The 17,628-nt window shown below is 48.3% G+C and overlaps 1 protein-coding gene across 3 annotated transcripts in view; it reads left to right on the top strand.

Annotated features, from left to right (window-relative positions):
* The first annotated feature begins 5,940 nt into the window (after positions 1 to 5,940).
* PROM1 (prominin 1) overlaps positions 5,941 to 17,628 on the top strand; it is a 116,804-nt gene continuing 105,116 nt past the window's right edge. For all 3 annotated transcript variants that reach the window (XR_010322162.1, XM_064286056.1, XM_064286058.1), the window contains exons 1-2: positions 5,941 to 6,067; positions 16,148 to 16,595. Coding sequence is in view for 2 of the 3 variants with exons in the window: in XM_064286056.1 (XP_064142126.1) it covers positions 16,358 to 16,595 (238 nt within the window). In the remaining variant the exon portion in view is untranslated. The remainder of the gene's footprint in view (positions 6,068 to 16,147; positions 16,596 to 17,628) is intronic.

Genomic DNA, 17,628 nt, shown 5'->3' on the forward strand with positions numbered 1-17,628 from the left:
ATTTTTGTTTTCCATATATATATATATATATATATATATATATATATATATATATATATATATTTTATGTTGAGGTGTAATCCATACTGAAGGCTGTGGTCTTTAATCTTCATTAGTAAGTGCTTCAAGTCCTCTTCACTTTCAACAAGCAAGGTTGTGTCATCTGCATAATGCAGGTTGTTAATGAGTCTTCCTTCAATCCTGATGCCCTGTTCTTCTTCATATAGTCCAGCTTCTCGGATTATTTGTTCAGCATACAGATTAAATAGGTATGATGAAAGAATACAACCCTGACGCACGCTTTTCCTGACTTTAAACCAATCAGTATCCCTTTGTTCTGTCTGAACAACTGCCTCTTGATCTATGTAAAGGTTCCTCATGAGCACAATTAAGTGTTCTGGAATTCCCATTCTTTGCAGTGTTATCCATAGTTTGATATGATCCACACAGTCAAATGCCTTTGCATAGTCAATAAAACACAGGTAAACATCCTTCTGGTATTCTCTGCTTTCAGCCAGGATCCATCTGACATCCACAATGATACCCCTGGTTCCATGTCCTCTTCTGAAACCAGCCTGAATTTCTGGCAGTTCCCTGTTGATATACTGCTCCAGCCATTTTTGAATGACCTTCAGCAGCATTTTGCTTGTGTGTGATATTAATGATATTGTTCTATAATTTCCACATTCAGTTGGATCACCTTTCTTGGGAATAGGCATAAATATGGATCTCTTCCAATCAGTTGGCCAGGAAGCTGTCTTCCATATGTCTTGGCATAGACGAGCGAGCACCTCCAGCGCTGCATCTGTTTGTTGAATCAATCAATTGGTATTCCATCGATTCCTGGAGCCTTGTTTTTTGCCAATGCCTTCAGAGCAGCTTGGACTTCTTCCTTCAGTACCATCGGTTCCTGATCATATGCCACCTCTTGAAATGGTTGAATATTGACTAATGCTTTTTGGTATAATGATTCTGTGTATTCCTTCCATCTTCTTTCGATGCTTCATGCATCATTTAATATTTTCCCCGTGGAATCCTTCACTATTGCAACTCGAGGCTTAAATTTTTTCTTCAGTTCTTTCAGCTTGAGAAACGCCGAGAGTGTTCTTCTGTTTTGGTTTTCCATCTCCAGCTCTTTGCATGTGTCATTATAATACTTCACTTTGTCTTCTCGAGAGGCCCTTTGAAATCTTCTGTTCAGTTCTTTTACTTCATCAATTCTTCCTTTTGCTTTAGCTGCTCGATGCTCAAGAGCAAGTTTCAGAGTCTCCTCTGACATACACTTTGGTCTTTTCTTTTCTGTCTTTTCAGTGACCTCTTGCTTTCTTCATGGATGATGTCCTTGATGTCATTCCACAACTCGTCTGGTCTTCGGTTACCAGTGTTCAATGCATCGAATCTATTCTTCAGATGGTCTCTAAATTCAGGTGGGGTATACTCAAGGTCATATTTTGGCTCTGGTGGACTTGCTCTGATTTTCTTCAGTTTCAGCTTGAACTTGCATATGAGCAATTGATGGTGTGTTCCACAGTCGGCCCCTGGCCTTGTTCTGACTGATGATATTGAGCTTTTCCATCGTTTCTTTCCACAGAGGTAGTCAATTTGATTTCTGCATGTTCCATCTGGTGAGGCCTCTGTGTATAATCACCGTTTATGTTGGTGAAAGAAGGTATTTGCAATGAAGAAGTCGTTGGTCTTGCAAAATTCTATCATTCGATCTCCAGCATTGTTTCTATCACCAAGGCCATATTTTCCAACTACTGATCCTTCTTCTTTGTTTCCAACTTTTGCATTCCAATCGAGGCTAGAAGTCTGAATTCAGAGCGCCAGCTCCAGAGGAAGGCTTTCACTCTGTCGGCTCTGGGTGAAGATTCTTGCCATCAATCTTCTTGGGTCCAAAGGGCACACTATACTCCTGGTGCTTCTTTCTTCATGTTATGAGATTCCCATGTCTCTCTGCTTGCTTCTCTCTTTTATATCTATAAAGAGATTGGCTGAAAAGACACAACCTAATCTTGCAGATTGAGTCCTGCCTCATTAACATAACTGCCTCTAATCCTGCCTCATTAACATCAAAGATGTAGGATTTACAATACGTAGGATAATCACATCAAATGACAAAATTGTGGACAATCACACAACACCGGGAATTATGACCTAGCCAAATTGACACGTATTTTTGGGGTACACAGTTCAATCCATGATGCCACATAACTCTTATAACTTTTGTTAAAGCTTGTGTTTTTTATCCCAGTCATGTGATTTTTTGTTTATTGTGGTTCACTGTATAACCCACAAGGGGCCTTGTAGGCTCAGTGGTTAAGTGCTCAGCTGTTAACTGAAAGGTTGATGGTTTGAACCCACCAGCTCCTCTGTGAGAGAAGGATATGGTGGCCTACTTTCATAAGGAATTACAGCCTTGGAAACCCTATGAAGAAATCCTACCCTGTCTTACTCTGTGAGTCGGAATTAACTCGATGGCAGCACTGTGATTTCACTGCCCAATAGAGCTATGCAATAGTGACATCCAGTAGAACTTTCTGCAGTGATGGAACCAATAACTTCCTTTTCTGAATTCACGCTGTCCAAAATGGCAGCCACCAGCAACATGTGGTTATTGAACACCATTATAGCATGGATGAGGAGTATGAGGCCCTGGAGATTCTGTGACCTGCTGCGGCCACACTGCCAGTTAAAGATAGCACCTGAGCGAATCTCCTGACTCTCAGTCCAGTGCTCTTTTTAGAATGCCGTGCTGCCTCAGGAATGATTTCAGAATGAATGAATTTTTTCATCTAATGGTTCTGCATGTATGTATGTGAATCATATCACATTCTCTAGCTGCTGTGGATTGAATTGTGTCCCCTCAAAAGGTGTGTCAACTTGGCTAGGCCATGATTCCCAGTCTTGAGTGATTGTCTACCATCTTGTGATCAGAGGTGATTATCCTGTGTATAGTTAATCCTAACCTCTATAACGTTAATGAGGCAGGATTAGAGGCAGTTATGTTAATGAGGGAGCCCTCATGGCATAGTGGTTAAGAGCTTGGCTGCTAACCAAAAGGTCAGCAGTTCAAATTCACCAGACGCTCTCTGGAAACTGTATGGGGCGGTTCTACTCTGTCCTACAGAGTCACTATGAGCCGGAATCGACTCAACAACAATGGGTTTATGTTCATTATTTATTCATTCCCTTATTGAGCATTTACAGCGGTCCAGGGAGAGTCGGTGTCCTAGTTTGGGTTCTCTAGAGGAGCAAAACCACTGGAACATATGTATAAATATAGAGAGATTTACTTCAAGGAAATGGCTCATGCAATTTTGGGAACTGGCAAGACCCAAATCCATGCATCCAGCGGCACACTGGAGAAGTCTGCTGGCTCATGGGGTTGCAGGGGGCTGTCAAATCCAAGATCTGCAGGTCAGGTGGCAGGTTGGAGACTTCTGCAGGCTTGCATCCCAAGCAACAGAGGCCTGGTGCCAAGAAGAGTGCAGGCTTTAGAGAGAAGGAGCTTTGCCAGAACATCCATTTATATACTGGAGACAGGCCACATCCCCAAAGGATACTCCCCTTTCAACTGATGGGCTGCTTACATTAGATCACATCATGGAAGGTGATTACATCATGGAAGAACACCTGCCAAATGACTGAGAATCATAGCCCAGCCAAGTTAACACATAATATTAACCACCACAGTAGGTATTGGGGAAAATGAAAATGGATACAAAGAGTTGAAGCACTCAGTGCCTTTGAGAAGACAGATGGTCAACCATTTCAATCCAATGCAGGGGTGCTGTGCTATATTGTCTACCTGGGACCACAGACCCAAGAGGGTTTCACATTAGCTTTGGGTGCACTGGCGTGTATGGGTAGTCATGGGCTCTGGAGGCCTGATCTGGGTTCAAATTCTAGTACCTGACTTACTAGCTGTCTGACTTTGGGCAGGCCCCGGGTTATGAATGAGATCCGTTCCAAAGTGTGTCTTTAAAAATTTGTAGGTAAGTCAGGAGAGGTGCGCGTGATTCTTACTAGCCTTACTTTAGTGCAAGAAAAGGCTCGAAGCCTTTCAATGGGCTAAAAGCTGCATGTGCAACAAGGGAAGGAGATCGTGAGGAAGAATTTGTTGCCAGTAGTAGTGGTTCAGTCGTTTCAAAGTGAGGAGAAGTTTACATAACATTAAAGGGCAAGAATGAGTTGCCTATAAATCAGGCATTTGTAACCTGGGGACTGCCAGTACCTGTTTTAGGCTTACCTTTTAGATGAAGATAATAATAGTATGATCGCAAACAATGAATAAGGAAGACTGAAGAAGAATTGATGCCTTTGAATGGCGGTGTTGGCGAGGAAAAGTGAATTTACCATGGACTGCCAAAAGAACGAACAAATCTGTCTTGGAAGAAATACAACCAGAATGCCCCTTAGAAGCAAGGATGTCAACGCTGTGTCTCACATACTTTGAACACGATATCAGGAGGGACCAGTCCCTGGAGAAGGACATCATGCTTGGTAAAGTAGAGGGTCAGTGAAAAAGAGGAAGACCCTCAAGGAGGTGGATTGACACAGTAGCTGCAACAATGGGCTCAAGCATAACAAGGATTGTGAGGATGGTGCATGACCAGGCAGTGTTCCGTTCTGTTGTGCACAGGGTCGCTATGGGTCGGAACCGACTCGACGGCACCTAACAACAACAACTCAAGCTGCTATTGTCCTTAAGGTTACATAATATGCACTTAAAGCACTTAGCACAATGTCTCATTTATAGTAAGCATTCACTAAGTGTCAGCGCCTACCACCACCATTACTTTAAAAAAAAAAAAAAAAGAACCTAAACCCGTTGCAGTGGAGTCAATTCCAACTGACACTCATAGCGACCCTAAAGGACAGAGTAGAACTGCCCCATAGGGTTTCCAGGGAGTGCCTGGTAGATTCAAACTGCCAGCCTTTTGGTTAGCAGCAGCTCTTAACCACTACGCCACCAGGGTTTCCCCACCACTATTACTGTTGTTGATATTATTATTATTAGGGCCAGTGGTAATTCAGTGGTAGAATTCTTGCCTTCCGTGTAGGAGGCCCTGGTTCGATTCTTGGCCAATACACATCAGGTGCAGCCACCACCTGTCTGTCAGTGGAGGCTTGCATGTTGCTATGATGCCCAACAGGTTTCAGCAGAGCTTCCAGATTAAGATGGACTAGGAAGAAAGGCCTGGTGATCTATTTCTGAAAATCAGCCATTGAAAACCCTATGGATCATAAAGGGCTGATGGAAACAGATCTTGGGGATGTGCGTGGGTTTGCTGATGAGTCAAGGGTCGGCTTGAGTGCAGCTAATGACAGCAACAACAATTATTATGAATAAAAATGAACCCTGCTAGGTACACTTCATTTCACAGATGTGGAAACCAAGGCTCCGTGAGGTTAACCGGCTAAGATCACAGTGATAAAAAGGGAGGGGATCAGGATTTGAGGCAGGTCAGAGGGTGCTGCTTAGGAGGGAAAAGTGCCCTCTGCGGCCCCATCCAGACCGTCCTGCCCCTGAGCAGGTGTGTAAGGCCACTGGAGGTGTTGCAGGCTTATCCGGAGCGCATCCAGAGCCCCAGGCTTAGCGGCTGGAACAGGGCGATCTTTGAAACACCCAGCAGGTCCCTACCGGGCACCTGGCCGCTAGCTCAGCTCTCCCGCCGGGGGTGAGTACGTTTAAGGAAACATTTGCACTCCGGGGGCTCGCATCCCAGGCCCTGGCCCGGGGACCAGGAGACCGCTGCAGGTCCCCGCGGCACCCCGGGCCTCGCTCCCCATTCCCTGCGGCAGGCTCCTCCCCCGGGTCCATAGCGTCCGGGGGTCCTGCCTCCTGCCCCCGTCTGCGCCCCGCCCCTCCCCGCCTCGGCAGGCGGTCGGGGCAGCAGCCCAGCTCTCAGGAAGGCGGCTGGTGGTCCCCGAAGCCGGCTCATAAATCATTCATGAACCGGGGCCAGGCGAGCGGGCGGCGAGGGGAGGGGGCGGGGACAGCGCCACAAGGCGGGAGCAGGAGTCCGGCGCACCGCAGCGGTGGCGGCAGCGGAGACGCACAGTGAGTGGTCGCGTCCTGATCTCGGAGCCGGGGAAGAGTCTGCGAGCCGGGCCGGGGGAGGGGCGGCGGTCTGAGCGCACGGACCCCCATTCCAGAAAGCAGGGACTAGAGAGGCTCGCTGGGCGCCTCCTTCCCGGCCCCGCGGCAGGTGGCGTGAGACCCGAGAGCCGCCGAGAAGCCGGAGGGGTTGCGGGGCGGCGAGGCGGCCCGGGCGCCAGGCTCCCCGGGGAGGGCAGGAACGCGAGCAAACTTTCCCGGTTGCGTGGTGGCCCGCGCCGCGCTGCCGGTATCTCCTGTCCATCCCGCTGGAGGGAGCCGGCGGCCGGGACTCGCCAGGTTCCGGGGCGCGAGCTGACGATGGGACCCAAGGGCCGAGGGCTCGTTCTGGGGAGAGCGGCACACCGTGGGGAGGGGTGGGGAGGGCTCGCCAGGGAGTTGGAGACTGTTCTGCCTGGAGAGGAGCGCTGGGGATGGCTCAGGGGACAAGGGGCCCTGAGCCTCCCCCGCTGGGTGCAAAAAAGAGGCCCAGCTTCCGAAGGCAGTACGCAGTGCATCCGGCCACAGCAGGAGGGGGCAGGACCCAGCCAAGGTGGGAGTCGGGGCGCCTTTGCTATGAGGTGCAAAGGGGGGCCACCTCTTTATCCATGGGAGAGGGCACGCACACCTGGCTCCAATCACCGTCATCACCTCTTCCGGGTGTACGACGCGGGGACCTCCGGTGATAGCCGAATCGAGAACTGGGGTGCTCGGTGCGCACCCCTCCCGTTCGCACCGGCCGGAATAACAAAGAGGAGAGTGGAGCTAGGGAGATCTCCGCGGCTGCGGGAGAGCCAGGAGTCCGGGGTTAGTTTCCCCGAGAACCTGCGCCGAGATGGGCCTGGGGATCCTGTCCGTGGGTGCACAGCCCCGGACTCCCCTCTCCGGGGACCGGAGAGTCGCGGATCCGTGCTCAGCAGGGGCTGCGGCGCGGACCCGGCGCCCACGCGCTCGGAGCAGCCAAGTTATTCGCCAACCCCCACCCACGGAGGCGGTGGGTTTCTCGAGTCTCTGAGCTTCGTGCGCTGGTCCTCGGGCCATTCTTTTGTGTCCCGCAGCCTGGGAGCCGCTACTGCTGAGCTTGGAGCGAGGGAGCCAGGGAACAAGGGGCTCTGTGCTGCGGCCGCTTGGAGGGAAACACCGGGTAGCCGGCGCCCGGAGCTTCCTGCAGCAACAGGTTGTTCCGGAGCCCGCCCGCGGCTGCTGGCTTTTCTCCTGCCCGAGTTCCAGAAAGGTTTTCCCGGGTTCTTGTCGGGCAGCTGTTGACTTTTGTTAAGATAAGCAGGTGCATGATTGGGGTTCCTGAAATGCGGCCCCCTCCCCGTATGGACACTCACTGTGGCCCTATGATGTTATTTTGTACCATATAGAATTGTCGTTTTTGTAGCTCGAAGACGGTTGAATATCGGCAACTTCATAGGATACAACCGGTGTGAAGTTATTTTTCTTCTCTCATTCATCTATGAGTTTCCTTTTTCAGTATCTTTCGAGCTGCACTCTCTGCCAGGACGAGGCTAGGGGCCAAGGTGGAGTTTAGCTGAGTATTGATACTATAGAAGGGACCAAACATCCTTTCCTAACTGCCACCTGTGTGCCAGGTGCCATAGCTATTGGGTCTCTCACTCTCACAACCCTATACAAAATCTCCATTTTACAGGGGAGCCAAGGACAGTTGGGAGTGTGAGCAACTGCTCACTGTCACAAAGCTAATGAGTGGGACCTGAGACTCCTACCCTGCCTCAGAAGCTTGGGCTGTTGTCTCTGTAGCAGTGGCCTTTAGTTTGGTTTTGTTCTTTCTTATGCAACTCATATATATATATATATATATATTTTTTTTTTTTTAATGAACTTCCTTATGACCTCCATGCTGGACTCTTCCTCTGTGTTCTCATACAGTGACGTAAAAAAAAGGCATCAAAGTCCAGGCTAAAAATAATACTTTAAGGCAAGCCTTGTTTTGCTGATGCTGTTTAAAATATGAAGGAAGTAGGGTTTGGGGGCCAAGAGCGACGTCATGAGATTTGTAAGGCTCAAGATAGTGGTGGGCTTGGAGAAACCATCTTGGGTAATTTTAGCAGAAAAGAGACCTCTTGGAAGGGTGCCATCTTCACTTCTTAGTGCTGCTGTATCAGAAATACCACAAGTGGGTGGGTTTAATGACAGATATTTATTTCCTCGCCATTTAGGAGGTAAGGAGTCCAAATCTGGGACGCTGGCTAGGGGAAGTCTCTCTCTCTGCTCTGGGGGAAAATCCTTGTCTCAGCTTCCGTAGCGCTCTTCTTGGCATTCCTTGTGGATCTCCACGTGGCAGGCATCTTCCCCTCCATTGCTGCTGGCTTCCATCTGTGCCTCATCTGCTCTTTTTATGTTTCAGAATGATTGGTTTAAGACACACCCTACACTGATGTGGCCTCATTGACATAACAGAGAAAATCCTGTTCTCAAATGGGGTTACATCCACTGGCACACCCATTGTCGCTGAGTACTCAATAGTCACCCTATAGGACAGAACAGAACTGCTTCGTAGGGTTTCCAAGGCTGTAAATCTTTAGGGAAGCAGACTGCCACATCGTTCTCCTGCCGAGCAGCTGGTGGGCTCAAATAGCAGAGTGCTTAACCACTGCACCACCAGGACTACTCATCCACAGGTATATGAACCAAAAAAAAAAAAGCCAAACCCGTTGCCGTCAAGTTGATTCTGACTCGTAGTGAACCTCTAGGATAGAGTAGAACTGCCCCATAGGGTTTCCAAAGCTGTACATCTTTATGAAAGCACACAGCCACATCTTTCTGCCAGGGAGCCGTTGGTGGGTTCGAACCGCTGACCTTTCACAGCTGCGCCACCAGGGCTCCTTCACAGGTATAAGCCTTAGGATTTACAGCACATATTTTGGAGAGCACAATTCAATCTATAACAGATGGTTTCTGTGTAGCTTAGGGAAATGGCAGGAAGGCTGGCTAGCCAGGCTCAGAAACCCAGAGGAGTGGGGCTCAGGATATGAGGCAGGACACCGAGGCCATGTCGGGACCATGGATGTGGCTACTGGCACTCTCACTGCCATCAGTAGAATGAATTAGAAGTTGACCTTGTTTCAGTGTGTGGTGGAGTACCTGGGTGGTGCAAACATTTAGCATGCACGACTGCGAACTGAAAGGTTGAAGGTTTGTCTACCCAGAGGCACCTTGGAAGGAAGACCTGGTGATCTACTTCCAAAAAACCAGCTGTTGGAAACCCGATGGAGCACAGTTCTACTCTGACACTCATGGGGCCGCCATGAGTCAGTGTTGACTCCAGGGCAGCTCGTTGGTTTTCAATGTGTGGCTTCAAGCACAGGCCCAGGAGAAGGCACCTGATGGCCCAGCCCGGGTCACGTGGTCCCTGGTAGTTCAGGATTTGGACACCTCAGCTGGCCTCATACTGAGAAGCATGACAGCTTCCCATAGGACTCAGTAAGATGGGCTCAGGAGCTGGGCAGCCCCGCCCCTCCAAAGAATACAACCCAGATGACAAACATCCTCTACAGGGATGGTGTAAGAGGAAGGTTTGGAAAGTTCCATCAAAAGACAGAGAGAAGAAATGAAGTAGCTCCCTCACCATTTGCTTTTTCGCTGTGAGTCGAAATCGACTCAATGGCACTGGGTTTTGGTTAAAGTGGTTCTCTGGATTCCAGACTCAGCATCCTGTGATGCTTTTGTTTAAAATTCACATTCCTGGGCCCCTTTCCCAGTTGGAAGTCAGTGCATTTGAAGCGCAAACCAAGAATCTGTGTCCCATAAACTGGAAAAACGGGCGAGACTGCCTAATTAATTTGTCTAGGGCACTTTAAGGAAACCCTGGTGGTATAGTGGTTAATTGCTACGGCTGCTAACCAAAGGGTCGGCAGTTCGAATCCGCCAGGCGCTCCTTGGAAACTCTATGGGGCAGTTAGTTCTACTCTGTCCTATAGGGTTGCTGTGAATTGGAATCGACTCAACGGCACTGGGTTTCTGGGAGTGCCCTTTAAAGGGGAGAGCCTCAGGGGAGCAATATCCAAAGTTCCACAAAGCTGCGAGTCTCAGAAGAAGGTATGTCCCCAGACTTGTAGGCGAGGCGTTCTGCCAGGGGTGAGTCTAGGGAGGGCAGAGCCTGCTGCTACAGAGCAACCCCACTTAGGCCTACCTTCCAGAGCCTGTAAGACCACTAATGAGAAACAAATGCTTGATCAAGTTTGGAAACAGGTAAAAACAATGGCATCGTGCTAATTCTCTGCCCTGTCCCCGACCACTGTATTTCAGCAAGGATTTACTGAGTGCCTACTGTATGCCAGGCCTTGGGCATACAGGATAAGGCAGGGACCCCGCACGGCATCTGGGATAGATCAGGTCCCTGCATTGCTGGAAGGGCCTTTGGGGAGCTTTCCCCTTATGACCTTGTCCTGCAGCTGTGTTTGGGAAGCCTCAGGTGTCCTTGGAAAGTCACACGGATTGGCCAGGCAGATGATCCAGGAGCAGTGCAAGCTCCCCGGCTTTGCCTGTCCTAAAAATCAGTCACCAAGGGAGCTTATTAAAACTGCAGATTAGCGGGCCTCATCCCCAGAAGCTAGGCCTGGTAATCTGCATTTTAAATAAAAGGACCCATTCTATACTGACACAGGTGTTGGCCTCCCCTGACCCCAGGGCTTTCCTACAGGCAGTTCCCGAGCTGTTCTCAGTAGCTCTTGCTTGCTCCTAGTACCTGTTGTTGTTCACTGCCTTGGCGTGGGCTGCGCTTCTGGTGATCCCACGCACAAGGGAATGGAACGCTGCCTGGTTCCATACCACCATGCTGGGTCCACAGGTGCGCTGTACTGTAACCGTCCCCCACCCCGTCCGTAATGGGCATAATAGCAACTGATGGACGCAAAGTATGTGCCTTATGGGGAAATAATTGCCGTCTGAGAGACATATGTTGTTTATCTTAGAGGTGCAAAGGGGCAAAGGAGCAAGGATTGTTAACTGAAGGTAGTCAGTCTAGAATAGCCCATCAGGAGATGGCCACATACCCTGAGCCGGGGGCAGTGAATAGTGTCTTTACCCAAAGGGTAGCCTTCCCCTTTTTATTACCCCCCTTCCGCTATTCTGGTGGCACAATGTTGAAGAGCTCGGCTGCTAACTAGAAGGATGGCAGTTGGACTCCACCAGCTGCTCCTTAGAAACTCTGTGGGGGACAGTTCTACTCTGTTCTGTAGGGTTGCTGTGAGTCGGACTTGACAGCAGCAGTTTTTTGTTTGGCAACAAGTTTCCCCTATTCTAATTCTGTCCGTGCTGTTTGGCACGTAATCATTCTAGCCTGCTAGTATATTAACTCTGGGAGACAGGGACTTTGCGATTCCTTACCCATGGTGGGAAGTGGGGCACACTTGGATGCGATCGTAACATCTCCCCCCAGATAGGAGCCTAGCCTACCTTGGCTGATGAACTGTTTGCTCTTTGTTCTGTGAGTAATAAAAGCCTGTTGATCATGCCATAAGAACAGTGGCCTATTTGTGCTCTGCTCCAAATGGTCCTTCACCATAAAAACTTGTGAACTTGGCGTATCGTACATCCCCATGATCGATTGTGGTCTAGACTGTTGTGATCTCTAGGGTTTTCACTGACTGATTTTCATAAGTAGGTCTCTGTCTTAGTTGAAAACTCCATTGAAACCTGCACAGCATCGTAGCAACATGCAAACCTCCACTTGACAGACAGGTGGTGACTGTGCGTGAGGTGCGTTGACCGGGAATCGAACTCAGTCTCCCACGAGGAAGGGAAGAATTCTACCTAGGCCTTCTTTTTTGGCATGGCTAATTAAAACTGAGATGAAAAATTCCTCCTTTTTGATCTGACTTTTTCGATTATCTAGAGTTTCAAAAACAGGTTTCCTTAAAATTTGCTCTTAGACTTAAGGAGGACTACGCTTTGGAGCAAGACTTAAAGAAGTCTGTGGCCCACTCAACTAATGTTTCTCTCTTTGTGGTGGTGAGCAGCAGCGGCTCATTTCATTTGGCATTTCCCTTCCCCTGCTTTTTCACTGAGGGAGTTGGAGAGTCTGTTTATTCATAGCTTTCTCATGGGCCTTCTGTCCTTTCTTCCCTGCTGCTGTTTCTCTCCATCCCTGGCTGAGACAGGGTGACATTACCAGGAAGTCAGCCTTCCCTCAGCGGCACAGCTCTTAATCCTCCCAGCTGCTGTGCTTGAGGCTTAGTGCTCTGCCTGTCCTTCAGCAGAAAATAAGAGAGGGTGTGTGTGGGGGCGGGGGGAGTGAGTGTGTGTGAATGTGAGTGTGTGTGTGAATGTGAGTATGCGTGTATGGATGTGAGTGTGGTGTTTACTAGCATGTGTGTTGTGTGTATATGGTGTGTGTGAGTGTGTGATATGTGAGAATATACGAGTATATGTGGTGAGGATGGTGTGTGAGTTTGTGGTATGTGTGATGTGTTCATGAGGGTGTGTGTGTGTGGTGAGTGTGGTGTGTGATTGTGTCTATGTATTGAGTGGTGTAGGCGATGGGTGCATGAGAGTATGAGTGTGTAGTGAGTGTGGTGTGTGTGTTTGTATGGTGTGTGTTAATGTGTGTATGTGGTGTGTGTAAGTGAGTAACATGAGTGTGAGAATGTATGTGGTGAGACAGGGTATGTGAGTATGTGGTATGTGTGATGTGTTCATGATAGTGTGGGTGTGTGGTGAGTGTGGTGTGTCAGTGTGTCTGTGTATTGAGTGGTGTATGCAATGGGTGCATGAGAGTATGAATGTGTGTGGTGTGTGTGTTTGTATGGTGTGTGTTAATGTGTGTATGTGGTGTGTGTGAGTGTAAGTGATAGGAGTGTGAGAATGTGAGTATATGTGGTGAGGGTGGTGTGTGAGTGTATGTGTTTAGTGTGGTGTATGTGATGGGTGCGTGAGAGTGTAAGTGTGTGTAGTGAGTATGGTGTGTGAGTGTGTGTGTTTGGTGTGTGTTAGTGTATGTATGTGGTATGTGTGAGTGCGAATACGTGATATGAGTGAGAATGTGTGAGTATATGTGGTGAGAGTGGTATGTCAGTGTGTGGTGGTGGTGTCTGTAGATGCCTGAATATGTGCATGTGGTATGTGTGTGATGTGTGTACATGTGTGGTGTTTATGTATGCTGGGTGTATGTGGTGTGCCTGTGGGTATGTGTGGGGTGTGTGTGTGCGTGCTTGGCTGCTTAGGGGAGAGCAGCCCTATTCCACTTGAGTAAGCACACACCCTTCCCTTCTAATCCTCCTCCAAGCCTGTGCATCCCTGGTATTTTCCAGTCAGGGGGCCCACAAAAGCTAACTTAACATTTGTTCTCTTTAGAAACAATTTGAAGATTAAGCAGAGCACGCCTGTGTTTGAATATGCAAAGTGGTAGTTTCCTTGTGCCGTTCAGAGCCAGAGGATGGCTGTTTGCAGTGTGTGTGGCCTGTCAGGGAGAGCCCTTTGGAAGCAGTTGTCAAGGGTCCTGGTATCATATTGTAGGTGTGGTGACAAACAGGGCAGGGGGATGCAGAACTGGAGTTTGGGGTAAATGAGGTTGGCACTGAGCAGCCCATGATCTGATAGAGGGACTATTTAGGGTTTAGTCATTTCTATTAGGAAAAGCCCTGGTGGCACAATGCTTAAGTGCTCAGCTGCTAACTAAAGGTCAGCAGATCGAAACCACCTGGCCATCTGCTCTCGTAAAGATTACAGCCTAGGACGCTGTGTCAGGAAGTTCCTCTGTGTCCTGTAGGGCCACTGTGAGTCAGAATTGACTCAGCAGCACACAACACCACCATTCTGTTGTCAGCTCTGTGCAGAACTAATTGGAGTGAAAAGGGACTTAGAAGACAAGGCAATATCTAAAGGGATTAGACATGAATTGACATTTTCATTCAGGTACGTCATGAAATTTCATTTTTGTCTGGAGCTTTCATTGACTTGGTGGAGTATCTGTCATTTGGCCCCTTGTGAAATGTATCACTTTCTTGGTTACGCCCCCATCCCAGCCCCCATCTCAAAGCATCCTTCAGGAGCAGCCTGTACTCAGTAAATTAGAATCTAACTTAACAGGGTTTTCAAGGCGTTTCTAAACAGAGGAACAAAAAGATGGGAAGAGAGGTGCATCCCAGCTCCTACTTGTAGGTTCTGTTTTGATTCACTGAGTCTCATGTAATGGCTCAAGTAAATCAGTTGTTTTACTTTTCTAGACAGCAAGCACCAAGTGAACACCAACTGTGTGCCACGCCCTTAGTGACTCTGGGAATAGAAATATCAGTAAAACAGGGTCCGTCTTGGAGGCACTTGTCAGTTTCCCTCACTGGACACCATATTGGTCACAGCTTTTAGGATGCCTGCTTCTTTCTCCTCTCCCAAGGTGTGGGCAGGGGTCTTCCTCTGCCCTGCCTCTCATTTCCTGTACCCCTAGATGCCCACATGGTGACTTGGAGTGAGGGTTTCTATTAGGATTACTTGGTAAGTTTGTTGGGAGAACAGAGTTCAGTGCCACACAGCTTCAGGAGACTGAAACTCATTGAGTTTGGTCCCTGCCCTTGGGGCCACGTCCTTCTAGTTTGGATTGAGGGTGACATAGAGAGGGTGGTGTTTGAAATAATATCCGTGGCAAATAAGTAGAATATAAGGCAGAGTTAGAGAGAGAGAGGGAGCCCTGTTTGTACAGTGGTTAAGAGCTTGCCTGTTAACCAAAAGGTCAGCAGTTCGAATCCACCAGCAGCTCCTTGTAAACGTTATGGGGCAGTTCTACTCTGTCCCATAGTGTCGCTATGAGTCGGAATCTACTCCACAGCAATGACTTTAAGAGACAGAGGGACAGAGAGAGGAGGAGGAGGGGAAGGAGAGGGAAAGAACACAAACTTGGGGGGTAATAAGCATATAGTCTTTTGCTGGGGACCTCTGAATCTCAGGTTGGAGTCTGAGAAGCAGGGCTCTGTCAGGGTGGTATCTTGGTGTACTGGTTAGAGCTTGGACTCTGAAGGCAATTTTTTTTTTTTAAACTAACCATTAAGTTGACCCTGCCTCATGGCGACCCATGTGTGTCGGGTAGAATTGTTCTCCATAGGATTTTCAATGGCTGATTTTTCAGAAGTAGATTTCCAGGTCTTTCTTCTGAGGCACTTCAAAGTGGACTTGAACCTCCAGCCTTTCAGTTAGCAGCCCAACATGTTAACCATTCCACCACCTAGGAACTCCCTGAAAACAAACTTTGGTTGTTTGCCATGGAGTCGATTCTGACTCAGCAACCCTATAGGACAGAGTAGAATCGCCCACTAGGGTTTTCTAGGCTGTAATATTTTCGGGGAAGCTCTGGTGGTTTAGTGGTCACGAGCTTGGCTGCTAATCAGAAGGTTGGCAGTTTGAATCCATCAGCTGCTCCTTGGAAACCCTATAGGGCAGTTTTACCCTGTCCTATAGGGCCACTATGAGTCAGAATCGACTTGAGGGCAATGGGGTTTTTAATCTTTTCAGGATGAGGTCACTAGGTCTGTCTCCCACAGAGCCACTGGGTGGGTTTGAACCTTTGACGTTTTGGCTAGCAGCCAAACGCTTAACCATTGTGCCACCAGGGCTCCTTGACGCAAACTACTGAGTTTGAATTGTGGCCCCACCATTAACTAGCTGTGACCTCAGGCCTGTCACTGAAACCCTCTCTACCTCAGCTAACTCATCTATAAATAAGATAATGCCTAGAATGAGGTCCCCTGTTAAGCATGTAGAACATAGCATAGAGTTAGTGCTCAATAAATGTCAGCTTCTTACACTGCCCAGCCTTCTCTACAAAGACTTGGTGTTTCCTGAACCCATGAAGGGCCAGTGCTCTGAGTCTGGCCCCTTGAGGAAGGACCTTCTCTGAGTCCTCCCTTCCATGCGATCCCCTCCCTGTGGCTATGGAGCAGGCCCTGTGTTTGGTTTCCACCCACTCCCGGATTACGCTGAAGAGTTTGCTCTAAGCTCACAGCCTGCTCTCCAAGGAAGCAAGCTGTAGTGGAGGCAGAGGCAGGTTGCAGACTTTGGTGACTCTGCTGCCCTTTCTCTTCCTGTTAGGGATGCTGCTGTGAGTGACTGGCCCCTCTGAAGAAGGCTCTTCTGCACCCTTTGCTGCATGCCAGCCCAGCCAGACCACAGAGGATTCCGCCTAGCCGTTCCCAGCACACCTCTACTGCCCAGGGACGCCGCCTCCTTTCCGGAAGCTTCCAGAACCTCTGAAACAAGAGGAACCCAGTTCTACCTCATGTTTTGGGGAGCTTGCTAGCTATGGCTCTTATCCTTGGCTGCCTACTGCTGCTGGGGCTGGGTGGGAAGACCATTTCAGCAGGCAAGACCGTTCCAGCAGGGCCACCTTCATCGGCACAGACTCCTGATGGTTTGCATTTTGACTTGCCTGTGGTGAACTATGAGACCAGTGGCTCCCCTAGTACAGGATCCATTGGAGTTCTCTTTCGAATGGTGCACAACTTTCTCCATGTTGTCCAGCCCCATGATTTTCCTGAAGGTAAGTGCTGGCAATTGATCTTCAAACACACAGACACAGTATTTTTTTGTTTTCTAATGACAATACAATCAATATATACCAAAAAAAAAAAAACCCATTACTATCGAGCTGACTCCAACTCATAGCAACCCTATAGGGCAAAGTAGAACTGCCCCATAGGTTTCCAGGGAGTACCTAGTGGATTTGAACTGCTGACCTTTTGGTTGGCAGCTGTAGCACTTAACTACTATGCCACCAGGGTTTCCAATCAATATATGAGATAGTCAATATTTAGACTATGAGGTTCCAAGTGATTGAAATGCACAGGAGCAGAAAATATGCAGACAGAAGTTGAGAAGATTTATACCAGCTTAAATGGGTTGTCGGGACTGTGATTTGTAAGAAATGAAATCAAACTATGTTGCTGTCAGCTATTCAGTTTTTTAATTCTTTATCCTCCTTCCCCTCCTCGAGCCTCTGCCCCTCCTCCTCCTTTTTTTTTTTTTTTTTTTGTTAGATCAGTGAATTATTCTATAATACATATCAAAAGTAAAGGCTAAAAATGCAAATTGTTCATCATCAAATGAGAAGTTAATTACGTAGCATCTCCTGGCTGGGCTAGCATTTAAAAACGTAATTCTTTCAAGACCGGATTATTTTCTGTTTTGAAATTTTTTGTTGATACTATGTTTTCAGTAGTGGAATGCACACAGAGTCATTGAGTGTGTTTACATTTTTGATTGGTAATAGAGATTTTGGAAATCCTGGTAGCATAGTGGTTAAGTGCTACGGCTGCTAACCAAAGGGTTGGCAGTTCAAGTCCTCCAGGCGCTCCTTGGAAACTCTATGGGGCAGTTCTACTCTGTCCTATAGGTTTGCTATGAGTCAGAATCAACTCGACGGCACTAGGTTTGGTTTTTTTTTTTAACAGAGATTTTGAGAAATACTGTGTGAAAATACATGATTTGTGGGAGCCCATCTAGCCCACCAGTCTTGGGTAGCAGGCTTTATTGCAGGGTGCCCTCCATTGAAGCACAGGGAGCACCTCTGGTTT

The sequence above is a fragment of the Loxodonta africana genome, chromosome 5, assembly GCF_030014295.1.
Source record: "Loxodonta africana isolate mLoxAfr1 chromosome 5, mLoxAfr1.hap2, whole genome shotgun sequence".
In the NCBI taxonomy this organism is placed as follows: Eukaryota; Metazoa; Chordata; class Mammalia; order Proboscidea; family Elephantidae; genus Loxodonta; species Loxodonta africana.